Source organism: Dreissena polymorpha, chromosome 15, assembly GCF_020536995.1.
Source record: "Dreissena polymorpha isolate Duluth1 chromosome 15, UMN_Dpol_1.0, whole genome shotgun sequence".
NCBI classification, from domain to species: domain Eukaryota; kingdom Metazoa; phylum Mollusca; class Bivalvia; order Myida; family Dreissenidae; genus Dreissena; species Dreissena polymorpha.
Genome location: NC_068369.1, coordinates 58,377,433 through 58,399,480, shown reverse-complemented (window position 1 = coordinate 58,399,480; position 22,048 = coordinate 58,377,433). Strand labels below are relative to the sequence as shown.

General features: G+C 33.9%; 1 protein-coding gene and 1 long non-coding RNA gene across 2 annotated transcripts in view; both read left to right on the top strand.

The window, feature by feature from the left end:
* Positions 1-12,578, top strand: part of LOC127860275 (uncharacterized) — a 271,820-nt gene extending 259,242 nt beyond the window's left edge. The window contains exons 14-16 of the mRNA XM_052398273.1: positions 298-424; positions 7,397-7,471; positions 9,734-12,578. Of these exons, the coding sequence (XP_052254233.1) occupies positions 298-424; positions 7,397-7,471; positions 9,734-9,995 (464 nt within the window). The 3' untranslated portion in view covers positions 9,996-12,578. The remainder of the gene's footprint in view (positions 1-297; positions 425-7,396; positions 7,472-9,733) is intronic.
* A 2,344-nt stretch (positions 12,579-14,922) lies between these two features.
* Positions 14,923-22,048, top strand: LOC127860279 (uncharacterized). The gene is made up of 2 exons (XR_008039669.1): positions 14,923-19,807; positions 19,945-22,048. It is a non-coding gene; the product is annotated as an uncharacterized LOC127860279 (long non-coding RNA).

Genomic DNA, 22,048 nt, shown 5'->3' with positions numbered 1-22,048 from the left:
TTAGTTATACAAGTCAGATTAGTGGGAAAACGTGTTTATGTATTAAACCAAAAATTACATGCTGCACTTACAGTGGACACACTATGACCATACAAATTCCACACATAGTTCAAGAAACATGTTTTACTTTAGTTATCTAAGTTGTGGTTTGTTTCATACACATTGAGTTATGACAAAGGCTTAATGCAGATATGTATATTCAGCACTCTGTAGTTTTGTAGGGATGACCTTGTGTAAGTACCAAACTAAACAACTATTGCTTCTGAGGAACATATACAGAAATAGACCAATTTGTAGATCCTGGAAAACGCTCTCATGGGCAGGGTACAGGACATTCAAACACTGGTGAGGACAAAAGAGTTGGTGCTTCAAAACAAAAGGACACAGTCAGCACACCTACAGGAAATGCCAGTAAACAGCCTAGGTAAAAGCTTATTTTATTATTGAGTTATGTTTAAATGCACTACAATGAATATAGTGAGGGCATTGTCTGTAAGCTGGCTTGTAAATTCAGACTGCCGCATTATTTCATCTATTTATTTTTCAAAAACGATATGCTGTTTTAATATATTAATCTGTTTAATCATAGTTCTGGACTTGTTATTGATGACGTTCAATCATATTTTGTTCTCAAATGTATAATTAGGTTTTTATGTTTATTTCATATAACACATGATTTCCAAAATCCTTCTTTTGGGGATTATTCAGTTGTATAAAATATGTTCAACAAAGAAGCTAAATTCTTAATGTTGATAGTTTCATATGTTACTTACCGTATACTTTCGCTTGTAAGACGCATTTTTAAGACTCAAATTAATAAGTTACAGTTGGGGTCGCGTCTTATAAGCGAGATACTGGTGAAAATAAACAACATTTTTCAAAATATCAAGTTTACTGGGCTTATGCTAGCCAAGTTGGACACTTGTAAGTTGTTTTGAATCATCGCGGCAGCCATTTGCATTTTCTCTAAAGTCTGGATTGGCCCGTACCGTGTATCAGAACGCTATGTTCAGTTACCAATTTATTTGTAATAAAATGTATTGTTATTGATTTTGTTGTCTATTATTAGCTCATCTATTTTTTGAAAAAAAATTATGAGCTCTTGTCATCACCTTGGCGTCGGCGTCGGCGTCCGGTTAAGTTTTGCGTTTAGGTCCACTTTTCTCAGAAAGTATCAATGCTATTGCATTCAAACTTGGTACACTTACTAACTATCATGAGGGGACTGGGCAGGCAAAGTTAGATAACTCTGGCGTGCATTTTGACAGAATTATGTGCCCTTTTTATACTTAGAAAATTGAAAATTTTGGTTAAGTTTTGCGTTTAGGTCCACTTTTCTCAGAAAGTATCAATGCTATGGCATTCAAACTTGGTACACTTACTTACTATCATGAGGGGACTGGGCAGGCAAAGTTAGATAACTCTGGCGTGCATTTTGACAGAATTATGTGCCCTTTTTATACTTAGAAAATTGAAAATTTGGTTAAGTTTTGTGTTTAGGTCCACTTTATTCCTACAGTATCAAAGCTATTGCTTTCATACTTGCAACACTTATTAACTATCATAAGGGGACTGTGCAGGCAAAGTAATGTAACTCTGACTGGCATTTTGACAGAATTATGTGCCCTTTTTATACTTAGAAAATTGAAAATTTGGTTAAGTTTTGTGTCTTGGTCCACTTTACCCCTAAAGTATCATAGATATTGCTTTCATACTTGGAACACTCGCAAACTATCATAAGGGCACAGTAAAAGGACAAGTTGCATAACTCTGGTTGTCATTAATACGGGATTATGGCCCTTTTTTGACTTAGTAACTTTGAATATATAGTTAAATTTTGTGTTTCGATCCACTTAATTTCTTAAGTATCAAAGCTATTGCTTTCAAACTTCAAATACTTTCATGCTATCATGAGGTTACTGTACCTGGCAAGTTGAATTTTACCTTGACCTTTGAATGACCTTGACTCTCAAGGTCAAATTATTAAATTTTGCTAAAATTGCCATAACTTCTTTATTTATGATTAGATTTGATTGATACTTTGACAAAACTACTCTTACCTGACATACCACAATAGACTCCACCCAAACCATCCCCTGTGCCCTCCCCCCCCTATTTTTTTTTTTTTTTTTTTTTTTTTTTTTTTCAAGATCATCTCACAAATGACCACCACACCCTCACACTATACCCCCCACCCCACCCCCCCCCCCACATTTTTTTTTTGAAACGGTTAAAAAACACAAATATTTATTTTTATTATTTTATGTTTGAAATACCGTCCAACCATCGCACCCAAGAATCCCCCCCCCCTACCCCCCTCCCCCCTCCCCCCACCCGAATCCCCCCCCCTAATTTTTTTTTTTTTTTTTTAAGATCATCTCACAAATAACCCCCCCTCCCCCCACCCCACCCCCCCCCTTCCCAATTTTTTTTTTTTTTTGAAACGGTTAAAAAACACAAATATTTATTTTTATTATTTTATGTCTGAAATACTGTCCAACCATCGACCCCAAAAATCCTCCCCCCCCCCCCAGCCCCCAATTTTTTTTATTTTTTTTTTGCGTTTTTTTTCGCATTTTTGGAAGATAATGTAATAAATTCCACACCCCCACACTAAACACCCCTCTTCACTTCGCCCCTCCCTCCTTTGTGATTGAAAATGAGAGTCCCTTCACCTTTAAAAAGAAAATAGATGAGCGGTCTGCACCCGCAAGGCGGTGCTCTTGTTTTTAATTTGAATTTTGTTATTTTGGGGCGTAAGACGTTATATTGTCCATGATTATTCCTGAAAAGATTGTATCACCTGATTGTCTGCGCGCGACGTCGTTAAATGTCATATAAATTGGCCATTATAGTATATGTGTGTAAGCGGCGACACGATGCCAACATGCTTAATACAACAGCAAAATCAATTCTCAGTTTGGAACTGTCAATTGTTAAATAAACACGCTGCCGATTACAAATGCTACTTGACAAGTTTGTATCACCTGATCGTCTTTGTTCCACGTCGTTAATTGTCAATAAAGACATAATTGGCAATTAGGGTATCCTCTGAAATAAGTTACCAGTTTGCAACTGTAAATTGTTAAATAAACATGTTTATTCAGATGACCCTCTAATGCCGATGATACCTTATTTATTAGGGGCCAACAACGACGGGAGCAAAAAGCGACCGCATGCAATTATCCGCATATGACTTTCTTCTTGACACGTGATTTTGATCTGCGCTTCGGAGTCTATCACTCTATCACGCGATTGGCTAATTTTATGAAAGTAGGCGTGACCTATTGTTGATAGACTATGGGCGTAAAATTTGCATAATCTAGGTTATAGAACTAAACGCTTTCAAAAAAACTGCCTGTAAGTTTTCAATACCTGTCAAACAATACAATTAAGATGACTGATACAATCAATTTTGCTTGTGCATTGATATTACGAACGTAATATGTTTGCAATTGTTTGCAATTGTTAGGGCAAATGACTAAATACGCAATTGTTAGAAATTTTGTTAATTTGATAATTATTTTTATTGCATGAATAATACTTGAAAATAAATTAAAACCCACTAATATATCATAAAATAAACAAATATTATTTACTTTATTGTTTGATTGTTTTATTTTTTAGACTTGAATTATTCATAGTATGCAGGGCAAGTTTGAAAAATTCTCAATGTGTTACTAATTGATGATTTTCTTTAACATTCTGCCATTTTCGGCCGATGAAAACGGCAAAATTTGACCGCGTCTTACACGCGGGTCAGTCTCAAATCCACCCATTATAAAGTCCGAAGTCGGGTAGTGTCTTATGAGCGAGGGCGTCTTATAAGCGCAAGTATACGGTATGCCTTCTTGGAACCATTTCATGTTTAAGTTCCAAACATCTCCGACATATTAAATGATATGCTTGAAGTAATCATAACACATAATTGTTCACAATTAATTTTTCACAAAATTATTTTAAAATGTTCAGTAACATGAGGTAAAAGGACTGCACATAGAGGGAGATTTGCACATTGTAAGCACATATGCATATATAATAAAAATGTGTTTTGTCAATGTATGTCATAAAATTGAGATGAAAAAGGGGTACTATTTATGTTTCAACATAGCAACTTTATTCTGTACTGTCTATTTTCCATGTCTTAGCTCAAGTAGGGAAATAAACTTATGTAAGTAAAAGCTCAAGAGCAGATTTCCATCATGTAATTTAATTGGACAGAATTATTTTGATTTTTTTACCAGCACTTTTGATAATCATTGTCATTAATTTTGCCTGAAATGACTTGCTGATAAGTTGCACATCTCTTTTTCAGGATCCTGCTTATTAAACAGTACTAGACACTTTTTGGTGTATGCTTACCCATTTATTGTAACACAATTTTGTGTAGAGGATTATCAAAACAATATGAGATTCTTTTTGAAAGATGTGTAATTGACCTTTCGACAGCGAGAGTGAAGCCACGCCCCCCGATTTCAAGGGAGGTCACTCCGCCGAAGTCCGTCATAAAAATGGCTACGCGAATCGGTAATCGGTACGTTGGAAGATATTCCCGATGATTTCGGTCCAAATTACATGATATTTTTTCTATTGCTATCATTTTTTATTTAAAATGTGTTAAAGCGGATTTTGTCAAATATTTACGAATTTATATAAAATGTGTACAAAACTTATTATATATATATTTCAATATACATTAAAATAAAAGTTAAGAAGAACATGTGTCGAAAAATGCGAAATAAGCCAGATATTTAATTCTGAAATTGAAAACGGCTATTCAGCCGAATTCGCCAGCATGTATACCATACATGTAAGATGTGAATCTAAACTTAGTTTAACGGTTTATTTGAATTCCTGCAACGATATATATATATTCATACGACACGCGAACACTAATACAAAGACAAATGCTTCGGTTATTGTAGGAAAATATGTACGTCACAATCGGCTCGGGCGCTAATTTGTCTTTGCTGCATTTTATGAAATTCAGCTTTAATGTATACTTTTTCTTGCCTATTTTGTGTTATTGTAACATATTTTATCAATATATTACAATTAAACACATATAAAAAATCGTATATACCCGCTTTAAGTGTAATGTATCAAATGGGTGTTTAGCTCCCCTCAAAGATATAGTACCAGAAAGGCCGTTTTTCCAAAAAAGACCTTCCCAAAAAGGCCGCATAAGTGAACCAAAAAGGCCTCATGGTATACAGGTAAGGTCATACAATATTTGTTATTATCATTGAATAGTTATGCTGAATATTATTATCAAATCTATAAAATAGTCGTAACTTTTTTATTAGTCTACTTAAAAGCCGTTAATTTTATAATCAAAGTCGGCAAAATTATCGCCAATTATCGCATACAGAATGCATTGTTCGTTTGTCACAATACTTTTCCTTGAGAAATAGATGTTTCAGTTTTTTAATTAAAAGCCGTTAATTTTGCAACCAATGGCAACATCGCAAATGTGGCACAGGTAAGTAAATTTATTATATAAGAAGACGAAGAAGGTTTTATTGAAATCCGATATATCAAAATGACCCATGAGCATTGTTAAAATCGTATAACATAGTCAATGTCGTCAAAAAAGTAGCATACACAATATACTTTTATATATTATTAATTTCCTCTTAAACTATTTTTTACAATGTTTTAAATATAAGAAGTTGAAATAAGTTTCATGTACAAAAAAAATCGCTAATCAAACTGGGTATCCAAGTGTCAAGGGTCATTCACAGTTTGCGGCATCTGTTTTGATAACGGATTAGTAGAAAGCCCACATATGGTGTAAAATGACACTTATTGGCACCTATTGATAATTACTTGCGCATTTTAACATAGTTTCTTAACTTTTAACGATATAAAACTAGCTACATTAAATTCGGAAGACTTAAACCGAAAGAAATAAAAAGTGCTTTATTTTATGTGATATTATTAAAAACTATAACCGATTGTCTTTATTATTTCGCATTTCATTAGCATTAAAAAAAATATTTAGCAAAGTTTATAATGTTTATAATGTCTTTTTTATTAGCCTACTGCATTAGAATGTCAAATTTATTTAATGTTGGCTACCTTTGAAAATATGGTTTTAAATGTTCCTTTCTAATTTCTCTATATAGAGGACAAACAAGTAAAAAAAGTGATACTCGTTTTCTATAGCGTGCCCGTTGCAAAACTTACATTTTCTATTTTCGCGTAGTATCTTATTATAACGACCTAAAAACAAACATAGAGGTGTTTTTCTTTTGGGCGATCGCTTAATATGTTGAGATTAAGCTGTTCGTGTGGACGACCACAAAGACGAATCCAACGTTTGCATTTTTCAAGATAAGTACCAGGTTTAGGGAACGGAAAAAACGTAGTTCCATCTTTTAACCGTTCTGGATATCTTGTGTCTGAATTACAAGTGCCATAACAGCACCTTTAAACCATTTTCTTTGTTTAAAACACAGAATTACGTATAAGCTTATGTGTCGGACAACAGCGAGTTTGACGGACAAAATGGCGGATAGAAACGGGCCTAATCTATGCTGTAATCTAATTGGTTAATAAGCCTGTCAATCAATCGGCTGTCGAAAGGTCAATTACCTGTCCAGTGTATAGCTTGAAATCATTAACCTACCTTACACATACTTTTATGCATAATTATATATTTAAACATAGATATATAGCCTTATGTTCACAAGTCCTCAATTAAAGTGTATCTCACAATTATTCTGTAACAATTAATGCGAATTTGTTAAACCTGTACAAGAATTAATGCAAAGATTACTACCGGGGTATTTAAGCATTTTTTTAACCTTCACTAGTGCCAATTAAATATTTTTGAAAAAATCAAGATGTTTACTTATACAAATCATTAGTTAAGGGAATCTGACCATTTAAACAGAAGAAATGTTTGTGAATAATCTAATCTTTTTACTTCTGCAAAAACAGCAAGGGAACCTTTGATGACCAAATGCAGTTTCTGTTTGAACGTTCATCACTTCAAGAAATTATCTGTATGTTTTTGAACTCTAGGTTTGAAATAAATCATAAGCATTTTACCAAGCCTCATTAATTTTCTCAAGGCATTTTCTTGTAGAACCAGCTTACAGAAAACCCAATATAGCAGTCACAAGTGTTGAGTTTATGTGTGTGTTTTTTTCAAATTTGTCTGGACTGGCACTTAGCTATTCATTGTGAAATTAAAAAAAAACTGCTTAATTTTTCACTATCATACAAGGACATGTCAAGCATGTGCAAGGTGCAGTTGATCAATAATTACAAGCATTATTGACAGTGGGCTTGACATGCAGCTAGATACATTTTAGTCTCCAGTTATAGTGATTAAAAAAAAATCTGGTTACTTTTAGAATAAGCTTTTGGATTGCTATTTCATTTTTAGAGATTCTGGAGCAGTTTCAAGAACTGATATAGAATTAACTGAAGGCAACTTTGATCAAGATAAACCAATGCTGAGGTAACTGACAAGATAAAAGAGCTTTACCGGTAATTTTCTAAACAATGGCACTCCTGATTTGGCTTTTCAACGATACAAATGTATATACTACGAGGCCATCCATAAAGTATGTCCAGATGGGGGGAGGGGGTGTAAGAAAGTGTGACAGTTTGTGACATGGGGGAGGGGGGGGGGGGTCAGGCCATGTGTGATGTCACACATTTATTTAAAAAAAAATATTTATTTACTATTTCTTTTGTAGAATTTAAAAATAATTATCAACAAATTTGTGAAACATTTGAATTAGTTTTATTTCAAAATAAGACAAATAGCGTATCTCCTGAATGTGTTTTTCGAATTTTTAATGGGCACCTTGGCTGGGCCAGCTTATTCAAAAGGCACAACCTCCACGCAGATTTCATTAGTAAATGACGAGATAATTTATTAGACTGTTCCATTTTTATGCCCCCCCCCCCCCTTCGAAGAAGAGGCAGTATATTGTTTTGCACATGTCGGTCGGGCCGTCCACCAGATGGTTTCCAGATGATAACTCAAGAACGCTTACGCTTAGGATCATGAAACTTCATATGTACATTGATCATGACTGGCAGATGACCCCTATTGATTTTCAGGTCACTAGGTCAAAGGTCAAGGTCACAGTGACTCATATAGTAAAATGGTTTCCAGATGATAACTAAAGAATGCTTAGGCCTAGGATCATGAAACTTCATAGGTATATTGATCATGACTGGCAGATGACCCCTATTGAGTTTTAGGTCACTAGGTCACAGTGACTCGAAACAGTAAAATGGTTTCCGGATTATAACTCAAGAATGCTTACGCCTAGGAGCATGAAACTTAATAGGAACATTGATCATGACTGGCAGATGACCCCTATTGATTTTCAGGTCACTAGGTCAAAGGTCAAGGTCACAAGTGACTCGCAACAGATAAATGGTTTCCTGATGATAAATCAAGAATAATTAGGCCTAGGATCATGAAACTTCATAGGTACATTGATCATAACTGGCAGATTACCTCTATTGATTTTCAGGTCTTTAGGTCAAAGGTCAAGGTCACAGTTACAAAAAACGTATTCACACAATGGCTGCCACTTCAACTGACAGCCCATATGTGGGGCATGCATGTTTTACAAACAACCCTTGTTTAGTTAGTAAAGGGTTGAAAGAAAATCTAAATTATAATTGGTTTTTATTAGAGGTTAACACATGGATAAATATTGATGCCAGTCGTAACTGGCTGAACACTTCACTTCACCATGGATGGATGATGACCACAGGGAACATTTTTTAATTAAACATGTTATTCAATGAAAAACTGTCACAACTGTTGACAATCAACTATTCTAGTATAAAAGGCATTTTAATAGTGAATTGTGCTTTAGATTAAATTTGAAATAGGTATTAATTAAAAAAAAATATCTTCGAAAGTGTGAGTTTGTTACGTACTTTAGGGGGGGTCCAGAGTTTGTGACATGGGGGGAGGGGGGGTAAAAATGGTCAATAAAAGGCGTGACATACTTAATGGATAGCCCCTACTTTAAAATGACAAAGGCTAAAATATTAGAATCCACAGAGTTCATGGGAAAGATTTTGTTAATGCATGCTAGTAAATGCAATCTGTTTCACACAGCAAGTAGTTTGGGGCATTACACTATAGAAAAATTGTTGCACTGTTTATATGGTTGTAAAGCATTTAAAAATCTTGAAAGTGCAAGTGAGACTTGATTTCTTAATGCATTAATACAATTAAATATTAGCAATAATAAAATATTATTCATTCAAACATGACACTCTCTGATATTAAAGAGAAGGAACACAATAATTGTTTTAAAACTCCCTAAAATAACGCCAAAGTAAGTTCTGAACCTTAACACTTGATAATACAATATCTTCCTCATTTCCAGTTCATGCAACTATATCAAGTTATATCATGTTAGAATCTAGTATGTATTTTTAATCTAAGAAATACAAAAAGTATCCTTCTGAGAGTGGTCGGTTTGGATATTGAATAACTTGGGGCTAACACCATTGTGATTGAACTTCTACACAGTATATTTATTCACCATTTTAATAAAAGTAAAAATATATTGTGCTCTCAAAGTGACTATTTGGAACATTTGGATTTGTGTCTGTTACTTCAATGCTGTAACAAACTAGAATATATAGGCCATTTTCATTAATCACAATTGTGCTGTCTGTTGCATACTTTTCATTTCATTTTCTTCATAGCAAATAAATATTTTCAATTTTATGATTTAAGGCCACAACCCAAACTCCCCGGAATTGTTAAGTCTCACCAGCAAGTAGATGAATCACACCATAAGAATACAAGGGGTCTGTCTAGTAACTTTGATGATCCAAATAGTGTAACGCAGTTGGAGGTGCTTAAAAAGAAAGGCCTAGATCCAATTAGCGCAACTGACCAGAGCGATAGCAACTCACAGGGAAGGCAAACGAAGGAGAAGAAAAAAAAGGAAAGGGATGCTTCAACCAGTGGGGAGGATAAGCACCAGTACACATGATAAGAACTTATACAATTCAAGTTATTGTAGGTGTCATCTCAGAACATTTTTACTGCTTTTAATGGCCAACATAACAATTAAAAATTAATGTATATAGTTAAACAATATCTTTTAATCAGACGCAAATCAAAAATGTTGTGAAAAAATATATTATCCAAAACTTTCATTTTAAATATTAATGCCTGGGTTGCTTATATATAATTATCTCCCCATATAATCTGCTGTAAATTTATGTTTTTCCAATGCACAGTCATGCTTCCTCATGTTGAATTTTATAACAATCCGATTGGAAGTCCAATTATTAGGTCCGTCCATATTTATTGACTATCTTTAATAAATTTGTATGATGTATATTATTTTTAGCTCACCTGAGCACAATGTGCTCATGGTGAGCTTTTGTGATCACCTTTTGTCCGTCGTGCATTGTGCAGCGTCAACATTTGCCTTGTTAACAATCTAGAGGCCACATTTATTGTCCAATCTTCATTAAATTTGGTCAGAAGATTGGTCTCAATAATATCTTGGATGAGTTCCAAAATGGTCACGTTTGCTTGATACACATGGCTGACACAGGGCTGGGCATTTTTCCTTATATGGCTTTAGTAAAATCTTGTTAACACTCTAGAGGCCACATTTATTGTCCGATCTTCGTGAAATGTGGTAAGAAGTTTATCCCAATAATATGTTGGATAAGTTCAAAAATGATGCCAGTTGGTTGAAAAACATGGCGTCAGGGGGGCGGGGAATTTTTCCTTATATGGCTAATTGGCTATAGTAAAACCTTGTTAACACTCTAGAGGCTACATTTATTTTCGGATCTTCATGAAACTTGGTCAAAAGATTTGTCCCAATGATATCTTGGATGAGATCGAAAATGGTTTCCTTTGCTTGAAAAACATGGCCACCAGGGGGCGGGGCATTTTTCCTTATATGGCTATATATGGCTTTAGTAAATCCTTGTTAACACTCTAGAGGCAACATGTATTGTCCAATCTTAATGAAACTTGGTCAGATGATTCATCCCAATAATATGGTGGACAAGTTCGAAAATAGTTGCGTTTCCTTGAAAAACATGGCTGCCAAGGGGCAGGGCAATTTTCCTTATGTGGCTATAGTAAAATCTTGTTAACACTATAGGGGCCAAATTTATTATCCGATCTTCATTAAACTTGGTCAGAAGATTCATCCCAACAATATCTTGGACGAGTTAAAAAATGATGCCGGTTGGTTGAAAAATATGGTGGCCAGGGGGCGGGGCATTTTTAACCAGGTTTTCCGAAGGAAAAAACTGGTTATTAGATTGGCGAATGCGGGCGGGCTGGCTGGCGGGCTGGCTGGCGGGCGGGCGGAACAAGCTTGTCCGGGCCATAACTTTGTCTTTCATTGTGAGATTTTAAAATCATTTGGCACATTTGTTAACCATCATTAGACGGTGTGTCGCGCGAAAAAATTACGTCAATATCTCCAAGGTCAAGGTCACACTTTGAGTTCAAAGGTAAAAAATAGCCATAAATGAGCTTGTCTGGGCTATAACTATGTCATTCATTATGAGATTTTAAAATCATTTGGCACATTTGTTTACCATCATGGGACGGTGTGTCGCACAAAAGAATCACGTCAATATCTCCAATGTCAATGTCGCCACGACTAAAAATAGATTTATTTTAAAACAAACTTACAAAGGGGGTTAATTTTGTTTGTTCATTTCAAAAGTTCAGTTTGAGTTGTCTCCCTTTATCAGATTTTTTTTCACAATGAAAACCTGGTTTTGTGACAATTTTGTCCCTTGTTCCTTATATGGCTAAAGTAAAACCTTGTTAAATCTCTAGAGGCCACATTTATTTTCCGATTTTCATGAAACTTGGTCAGAAGATTTGTCCCAATGATATCTTGCATGAGTTCCAAAATGAATTTGGTTGCTTCAAAAACATCATGCCACCAGGGGGGTGGGGCATTTCTCTTTATATGGCTTTATATGGCTTTAGTAAAATCTTGTTAACACTCTAAGAGGCCACATTTATTGTCAAATCTTCATGAAATTTGGTCAGAAGATGGGTCTCAATGATATCTTGGATGTGTTCGAAAATGGTTACGTTTGCTTGAAAAACATGGCCGCCAAGGGGCGGGGCATTTTACCTTATATGGCTATAGTAAAATCTTGTTAACACTCTAGAGGCCACATTTATTGTCCAATCTTCATGAAACCTGGTAAGAAGTTCATCCCAAATAATATTTTGGACGAGTTCAAAAATGATACCAGTTGGTTGAAAAACATGGCCGCCAGAGGGCAGGGAAATTTTCCTTATATAGCTATAGTAAAACCTTGTTAACAATCTCGAGGCCACATTTATTTTCCGATCTTCATGAAACTTGGTCAGAAGATTTGTTCCAATGATATCTTGGATGAGTTTGAAAATGGTTTCGGTTGTTTTAAAAGCATGGCCACCAGGGGGCGGGGCATTTTTCCTAATATGGCTATATATATTGCTTTAGTAAAACCTTATTAACACTCTAGAGGCCACAATTATTGTCCGATCATCATGAAACTTGGTCAGACGATTTGTCCCTATGATTTCTTTTATACCTAATGATAAAATATGACATTTCTGCAGTGAAATATCAGCAGTGAAAATAACAAATTGTTATTTCCACCGATGAAAAGAACAAATTTTCGGAACTCCTTTTCTATTTTTAGATTATCATAAATAATTAAATATATATATTCTATGATCACGAGTGAATTAAAATCGACATTTCACCGAATCCAACACATTTTCTTTTTATTTTATGCTTAAATTCGCCAATTATTTACATTGTAATAGAGTTTTAACTGGAAATTCCGCTGGTATAATGACGTCATTTTGTCATACTAATGACGTCATTTTGTGCTTTGAAATGTACTGAGGCACGCCACAGGAGAAACTCCGAGAAAGGGTAACTTTTCAGCGAAAGGGAAACAGCTGTTAATTATTTTCTTGAAAAAGGGGCATTAAAGAAACAGAAAATTTGTTCATGTCAGTTTAAGATCGTTTGTTATTTCACTCGTGATCATAGAAAAATAATATTTTCACTCGTGGCTGCGCCACTCGTGAAAATATAATTTGTATGATCACTTGTGAAATAACAATCGATCTTACACTGACATGAACAAATATCCTCTATATCTTTGATGAGTTCGAAAATGGTTCCGGTTGGTGGTAAAACATGGCCCCCATGGGGGCGTGGCATTTTTCCTTTTATAGCTATAGTAAAACCTTGTTAACACTCTAGAAGCCATAATAATCGTCCGATCATCATGAAACATTGTCAGAAGATTTGTCCCAATGATATCTTGGACAAGTTAGAAAATGGTTCCAGTTGCTTGAAAAATATGGCAACCAGGGGCTGGGCATTTTTTCCTTATATGGCTTCATGAATCTTCATGAAACTTTGTCAGAATATTTGTTTAAATGATATCTTGGATGTGTATGAAAATGGTTCTGGTCTGTAGAAAAACTTGGCTGCCAGGCTGTTCACTAGTCATGAAAGTTGGTAAGAACATTTTGTTGTTATGACATCTTGGGCTGCACAGAACAGGTCAGTTCTTTTGAATCTCAGGTGAGCGACTTTGGGCCTGTCAGGCCCTCTTGTTTTATACTTACCCCTATGTAATTCAGCATAAGATAACAGAAGTTTGACAATCCCTCTTGTAGGAAGCTTGATATAGTTGGCACAATTACATGAATGCATTTGTGTGCAACTGTCAGTTTGTTTCCATACTAAAAAACCTCATTAACCATGCAATTTTAATACAAATGTTCACTATGTAGTGTGGTAGACCTATCTCGCAAGCTCAAATGTTAAAGCTACACTTTTAAGTCAATGGGCTAATTAGCCGTGATTTGTCTTGTTAAGGCTGTCGCTTCTTTAATTATCAGGGAAAGGAAATTACTTTCCAAAGACTTCAAAATTCATTGGACAATTTCAAAATAACTTCCCATAAATGTTCACCATGTTGTAGCATTGTGTTATGTGCAAATATTTTGTCCTTAGCTCAAAGGTCGCTGCTTAAAATATAAACCGAATTAATCAACTGAATTGCAACTGAAAATTGTGGAATTGCCTTCCTAACATGCTCACCCAGCTGAGCAGACATGTTGCCTTGTATTACCAGCTCAACAGTCAAGGTCACACTTTTATTTTTAAATTATAGTTATATGAATGTCAGTACTCACAACTTACTCCATTGGTTTAAGTCAGGTATCTAGAATGTTACTACAATTAAAGTTAAAGTGTCATCTTAATCAAGATAAATAAACATGTTATTCTTTTTACTTAATGCATAGAGATAATGAATACCAGTATTTCCAATTAATTAAATACCTGTTGTGAATATTGGTATGCATGAGGGGTCCCTTGTACAGAGTTTCGCTGTATTTGGTAGTATTAAAGCGAGATTATACGATTTTTATTTGTGTTAAATTGTAGCATATAGATAAAATATGTTACAATAACACAAAATAGGCAACAAAAATTATACATTAAAGACGAATTTCATAAAATGCAGCAAAGACAAATTAGCGCCCCGAGCCGATTGTGACGAACATATTTTCCTACAATAACAGAAGCATTCGTCTTTTTATTAGGACCAGAGTTAGTGTTTGTGTGTCATATGAATATATAACGTTGCAGGAATTTAAAATAAACCGTTAAACTAAGTTTAGAATTCACATCATACATGCATGATATACATGCTGGCAAATTCGACTGTACAGCCGTTTTCGATATCAGAATTAAATATCTTGCTTATTTCGCATTTTTCGACACATGTTTCTCTTAACTTTTATTTTATTTTATAGTGAAATATATATATATTAAGTTTTTTACACATTTTATAAAAATTCATTAATATTTGAAAAAATCGTAAAATCTCGCTTTAAATAAGTATACTACTAGTATTCTTTTAATATTTGCTTCTTTGCCTTACTTTTAGTTGTAATGAATGCTGTTAAGTGTTTTAATGATTATGTTATCCCTGTACTTATTTTAGGTCTTTATAATGGTTTGATAAAAACAGTTAAGTGTGTATCAAACATAATGTGATTAAGCCAATGTAGATTTTGCATGTAAAGCTTGTTTTAAGTCATTGTTATCTCCCCATTGCATATTAAATTAAAAATAAACCATATAATTGTTTAAGTTATAAATGCTTTGTATCATAATTGTATGTAATCAAAAGCAAGTCAAAAAAAAAATGAAGCTGATTGTGAAGAACTTGACATCTTTTTGGCTCAATGTAGCTAGGTCAACAGACTACATGTATTCAAAGTGCTCACTTAAGGGAAACCCTGTCCGCTTAATTGTATTTCTGAAATGCACACACCCTTTACATATCTGCCTAGCTTGAGTATATTATATCATTATGTAATTAGCATTGTATGCATTGAACGCATGTGTATTATAGGCATGGGAGTTGCACTTATATTCACAAGGACATTGCTATACACGGAAGAATGGATGATTGTTTTAGCATTTACAATTGATTTATTGTTTCACAAATCTCATGATTGTAGTGTATTGTCAATTGTTTAACGACCAAGCTATTGAGCTGAAATATTAATAGCATGTCCTTGACTGATAACAAAATCTTTGATAACGTAGTAAACAGTTACCGACACCTGAGACATGCAAAACAAAACATAATCAGGTGGTTTCTATGGAAGATATGCATTACCTGGGTATGCAGGGTATCACAATTGCCATTGATCTCTAAGATTTCAAAATAGCGCTTGTAATTGGATAAGCATTATTTTTAGGCCATACAAGTTTTATTCTCTGCTAAGTGTCCCAAGGCAGGTAGGATTTTGTACGAGTCTGACAGAAAAATTAATATTTGATAATGTGAAAAATAAAGTTGTAATATTTACAGACCCTGCCTCAACCTACACAATCGAATGCCCATATGTTTCTTTAAACCATGAAGTCATAATTCTTTCAACTGTGGCAGTTTACGTATAATCAAAATTTAAAAATGTTGCTATGTTTCTGGTTTCTTTTTCAATTTTCTTTAGAAGAGTTGTCCTTTACTGATCTTAAAATTGTAGGAATCCAAATTTAAAAAAAAACTATTGGTAAAAATGAGAAAGTTTTTTTTTTGTAAGGGCAAACAACTTTATTGATCTTTATAATGCGAATTTGTAAGTTTTCTTAAATATGGAATAAGTGTGTTGTTTGCCATATTAGGATTACCTTTGAAATATTTAAGTAATCATTGTATAAAATATATATACAATATTCTGAGATTGTATGGTTTGTAAATACTAATTCTACTGATGACAACTTAAGATTGATCTTGTATAATGCTTGTGTTTTGTTACTTAACCCTAATAATATAGTTCAACTTATTGTTTTAAATTATAAACATAATTCATTAATACTTATAATGTGAAGGTTACATATTGATAGTTTTATATTTATACATTTTGTATATTCCATCACTGCCATGAAAAAAGGTTGTAAAAGCAAATTTGTATTGACTAGTTGTTTAACCTGCCTGGTTGGTAAATTTCCAAAAATTCATTTGGACTCTTAATGAAGAATACAATGTGTATGGCCTTATGCTGGCTATGGCATATTCTCTTTTCTTATATATAGCAGAGACAGTACAAATCAAACTGGTTAGTTATTTTAGTGAAAAACATTTTTTAAATGCCGTATCGGTTATTAAAGAGATTTTAAGAAAAACTTGGCTCTCAAGAATACCTCAATATTTCTATAAAGTAAAATTCATCAAGAAACTCTAATGGTGCGTATTTTGAATGATTAAACAATTATTCTGATTTAGTAATGTTAGAAAAAGGGTTTCACCCCATACTTAAAATGTGAAGGGGCAAATAATTAATAATATAAGACATCACTCAACCCAGAATCGCATGGAGAAATCACTAAAATTAAAAATGGCTTTGTGTTGAAGTGTCTTAAAGATTGGTTTATGGCATCATCAATAGAGAATCCACTAATAATCCAGTAAGAGTATAATATTTTGTCTTCCTGTTCCAGATAATAACAACTAGTATATTGGCAAGTACCACAAGATTACAAATGTGAAACCAATTCTTTTTGACAATAGCCCAGCTATATAGGGAACAAGGAAGACTTCCTGTTAAAATATATTATAACTGTTCCAATTTGATAACACCCTTAGATTTTATACCACCAAGATAAACTGAGATTGAGTCAACCTGAAAGCTAATAACATGTATTAAGTACTCTTAAGGGAGGTATGAATGTCCTGAAGAATTAGTGACACCAAGTTGGTTACCATAAAACAGAAACAATGACGCATTGTATTTGTAGGGAATATAAGCATTGCTAAAGATAAATTGTAACTGTTGAATGGTAACTTGAAACTACATGAGGATCAGGTGAAACCAGCCTTTATTTAATCTTATGGAAATTTATCTAAAAATGCTCTGGTAATGTATTTTTCAACCTGATTAAATTTCATTTAAAAAGTTATGGCCATCTATGGTACATTTAAACTGTAAGTTATGCAGTATTTACATGCAGGTGTTGGTTTTACTGTCAGTACCTTAAGATTTATTATTTATAAATGATAAGAATTAACACCGAGTATGAAATATGGCATTTTATTGAAATCCAGCACACCTGTGACCTGAATAAACCATATTGATCAGGAAAGACAAATTTATTGACAGAGTGAATGTTTGGTTTGTCAATAATTCAGCAGGCCTATAGCTTCATATTTGGAATGAATAAAGCTTTTGTTCTTTTGCACTTTGATTTAACACTACTGTAATTGATAGGTTAGTGATAAGCCAAATGAATCAATCAAAAAGATTTTTCTGATTAGTTAATTGTTTAAATACAACATTTAACTTTGCATACAGTCTGAAGGTAACCTTGAGCTTATGTGGATTGCTTTTGAAACTTGACAAAAAACACATGACATTGATTATGAACTACAGTTAGGCTTCATATATGTTCAAAAATTGACGCTCCAATGCTTTGCCATTATATGGTGACACAAAAGCATACAACTCACAGTAGCATGCGAGAAGAACTGATCCTCCACTACAAATATAAATCTGATAGCATGTTTTGGCTTTTGTAATTGAAGTCAATGATACCTGATAGAATTGCTGTACATAATTTAAACTTGTTTTGCATTTCTTCAAACTGTTTAAATTTACCTCGCCTACATAACATTTAACTGTTGGAATGCAAGTCAACAGGATATTTTTAGGAAAAAGCAATAGCTTAAGAGAGGTTTAAATGTGTGAATTATGACTTAAGGTTTAGAATTACACAGCTATGCATTAGGCATGTTCTACATTCTGTACAGGCAATGACCAAAAAATGCATACCCTTCCCACATAGATAAGTTATTAGCCAAGTACACAATGATCTGTTCAACTTAAGCTTTATAAATGTTTGTGTTATAAAAAGCTTCAATCATGTTTACATAGGCAATATAAAGGCAGTAATTTCCCAAATTTATTTATGCCATATTTCAAAAATCAACAATGAGAAATAAATCTGCCATTGGAACATAAAGAACAATTAAAACAATAAATAATTGCTCTTGCCCCATAATTGTACTTAGTTGAAAATAGTAATAAACGCTTGAAACATCTGTCAATACATTACTCTGCATGTTTTTCATATACATGTATTCCTTAATTTTATACTGAATTAAACGTATATGTTGTTTAAATGTGTTGTTGGCATAATTATTAATGTTAATCTGTAACCATGTTTTATTTATTGAAAGATAATGCACTCTGAATTGTATTACTATTTTAATGTGATTTTGTTTCCCAAATATTGCATTCTCAATTTCTAACAATGATCAAACTTGGATTTATTTGAAATGCACTAATATTAAAATACTAAGCCACTGACTTAGTCTGTACATACATACTTGAATGATTCATTGACATTTTTTAGTATTAAGATATTTCAATTACTAAAAAGATGTCTGTTATAATTGTTATTTCATGGATTAGTAATGAATCACATTATTTATTGCCTTAGATTTTCTGATGTTGCATCCTTATTGCAAGTTATTTCCACCTGTTGTGTTGGAATTGTCTGATGGGGTTTGGTTTTGAGAAATGACACTTTAATACACGTAATGTGTGTTGTTAAGATTAAAATTACAAACTTACAACAAAGCTGTGATGAGTTTCCACCATCAATCTGCCATTTATTGGATCTGTTTCCATGGAAATATGATGCCATCTGAAAGTACAACCTGTTGCCATGCCATATTGATTGAGACAGATCCTAATCAATGGTTAAAGGGTGGCTTTCAGACTTAAGATGGTACAATTTCTAAGTAGGTAAAATCAAAAACAGACTTTGAACAAAGATGCATCAATTGCTTTTACATGTTGAAATAACTGTAATATGCACTGAAATGAGAGGATACTTTCTTAGTTTTTTAATTAAATGTTGCACATTTGAATTTTAATATTACTGTTTTTACTTTTTTCCCTGTATGCATTGTTGTTTATATGATGAATTAATGCACAGTTTTTGGTAATTATACATGAAAAAAGGTTTTAAAAAAAGTACCCTAAACTACATTAATGCAGTTTTCTAATATTTATGCCCCCCTTCGAAGAAGAGGGGGTATATTGCTTTGCTCATGTCGGTCTGTCGGTCGGTCTGTCGGTCCGTCGACCAGGTGGTTGTCAGACGATAACTCAAGAACGCTTGGGCCTAGGATCATGAAACTTCATAGGTACATTGATCATGACTCGCAGATGACCCCTATTGATTTTGAGGTCACTAGGTCAAAGGTCAAGGTCACAGTGACCCGAAATAGTAAAATGGTTTCTGGATGATAACTCAAGAACGCTTAGGCCTAGGATCATGAAACTTGATAGGTAGATTGATCAGGACTCGCAGATGACCCCTATTGATTTTTAGGTCAAAGGTCAAGGTCACAGTGACCCGAAATAGTAAAATGGTTTCCGGAGGATAACTCAAGAATGCTTAGGCCTAGGATCATGAAACTTGATCGGTAGATTGATCATGACTCGCAGATGATCCCTATTGATTTTCAGGTCACTAGGTCAAAGGTCACGATGACCCGAAATAGTAAAATGGTTTCCGGATGATAACTGAAGAACGCTTATTCCTAGGATCATGAAACTTGATAGGTAGAATGATCATGACTCGCAGATGACTCCTATTGATTTTCAGGTCACTAGGTCAAAGGTCAAGGGCACGGTGACCCGAAATAGTTAAATGGTGTCCGGATGATAACTCAAGAATGCTTATGGCTAGGATCATGAAACTTCATAGATACATTGATCATGACTGGCAGATGACCCCTATTGATTTTCAGGTCACTAGGTCAAAGGTCAAGGTCACAGTGACAAAAAACATATTCACACAATGGCTCTCACTACAAAAGAGAGCCCATATGGGGGGCATGCATGTTTTACAAACAGCCCTTGTTTGTTATTGTAATAAAAAGCTGAAACGAAAAGCATATTCAAAATCTGAACTAAAAGGAAGAGTTACATTAAATTTAACATCTTGTTCATGCTTCTAATGTCTTGATACTTATATACTGTTTATATCTGTTTATATTGTATTATTGTATTGGTGAATCAAGTGCTGAAATAGATGAAAGTGCTCTATTAGTAACTTCATTTTGGTTTCCTTTGCTATTTCTTTGAGGTTTATGAGTTTGTTTGTTAGTTCATTGAAATGTTGTTTTTTGTAATAAACATTTTCTGTAAGTTTGCATCTTTTAAATGTAAGTTTCATTTTATGTGTTTTAATAATGCCTTTGCTTTGGTTTTACTGTATTTTGCTTAAATGCACCTCTCCCTTAGTCAATAGGTTCATCCATAGCCCCTTTTGTTGTTGGGCGCACAATAATACTTTGACCTACAGCAATGAAAATTGGTCTGATGTTTACTTCTGGGGAAAAGAAAAGACCAATAGATGAAGGTTAAGGTCACTGGGGCTTGTAATAGTAAATATGTTTCCATACAATATCTTTAGAATGCTTTGACCATATGATTATGTGACCTGGTTAACCCATTAATGCCTAACATCTAGAAAAAAGGCCTTTGCAAACAGCGTAAACCCAGATGAGACGCCGCATGATGCGGCGTCTCATCAGGGTCTGCGCTGTTTGCTTAAAGGAATTTCTGTAAGAAATATTCTAAATATAGAAATACATATACTAGACATCCATAATTTTTAAAATAAATTGATCCAATAAATGGGTTAAGCACTTACCTTTGAGAAAGTGGAGATGCCTACAGATTTTGATGTCACCTAGCCAAGATCATTAGGCCTTGTAACAGGAAATTTAATTTGTTTTTTTTTTTGTTGAGAGCACTTTGAAATAACTTCTTGAAATCTGTAAACGATTGTTATGGAAGGAAAAGAAGTTGCATTTTGATTTTGAGGTCAAAGATCAAGGTTACATTAGCTTGTTTAAAGAAAAATGATCACATCATGATACCAAGAGAATGCTAAACATATATGATCATCGTAATTGGTATGCTGGTTACTTGGAAGGAAATAATGATGTTTATTGATTGTTAATGTCATACAGTCAGAGGTCATTGTCACAAAGGCTAGTTACAGGTAATTCCTTTTCGTTCCATATCTTGAGTGTTTTGACCTGTGATCATACATATTTTTGTAGTGATTTAATGGGTGGATAGTAATCAGCCTAATGAGATTTAGGTCATCAGTTCTAAGGTCACAAGGGCTCGAATCATGCATTTGGTTTCCACACAAGATCTAGAGAATTATTAGGATTATATTTATTAGTTTGCTGATTGATCTTTCAGAAGCATGACCCCTAATGATTTTAAAATCAAGTAGTCTAAGGTCAAGGTCACAGGGACAACTTTTCTGAAGGTTGGGAGTGGGGAAGCAGTATACATGTTTTATAGACATCTCTAGTTTTAGATAATGTAATGTTTAAGTTGCACAGAAACACCCTTCAATAACCAAGATATATGCTTATTTTCTACATTTGGAATGAATGTCTGTGTGAATAAAATATTAGTCAA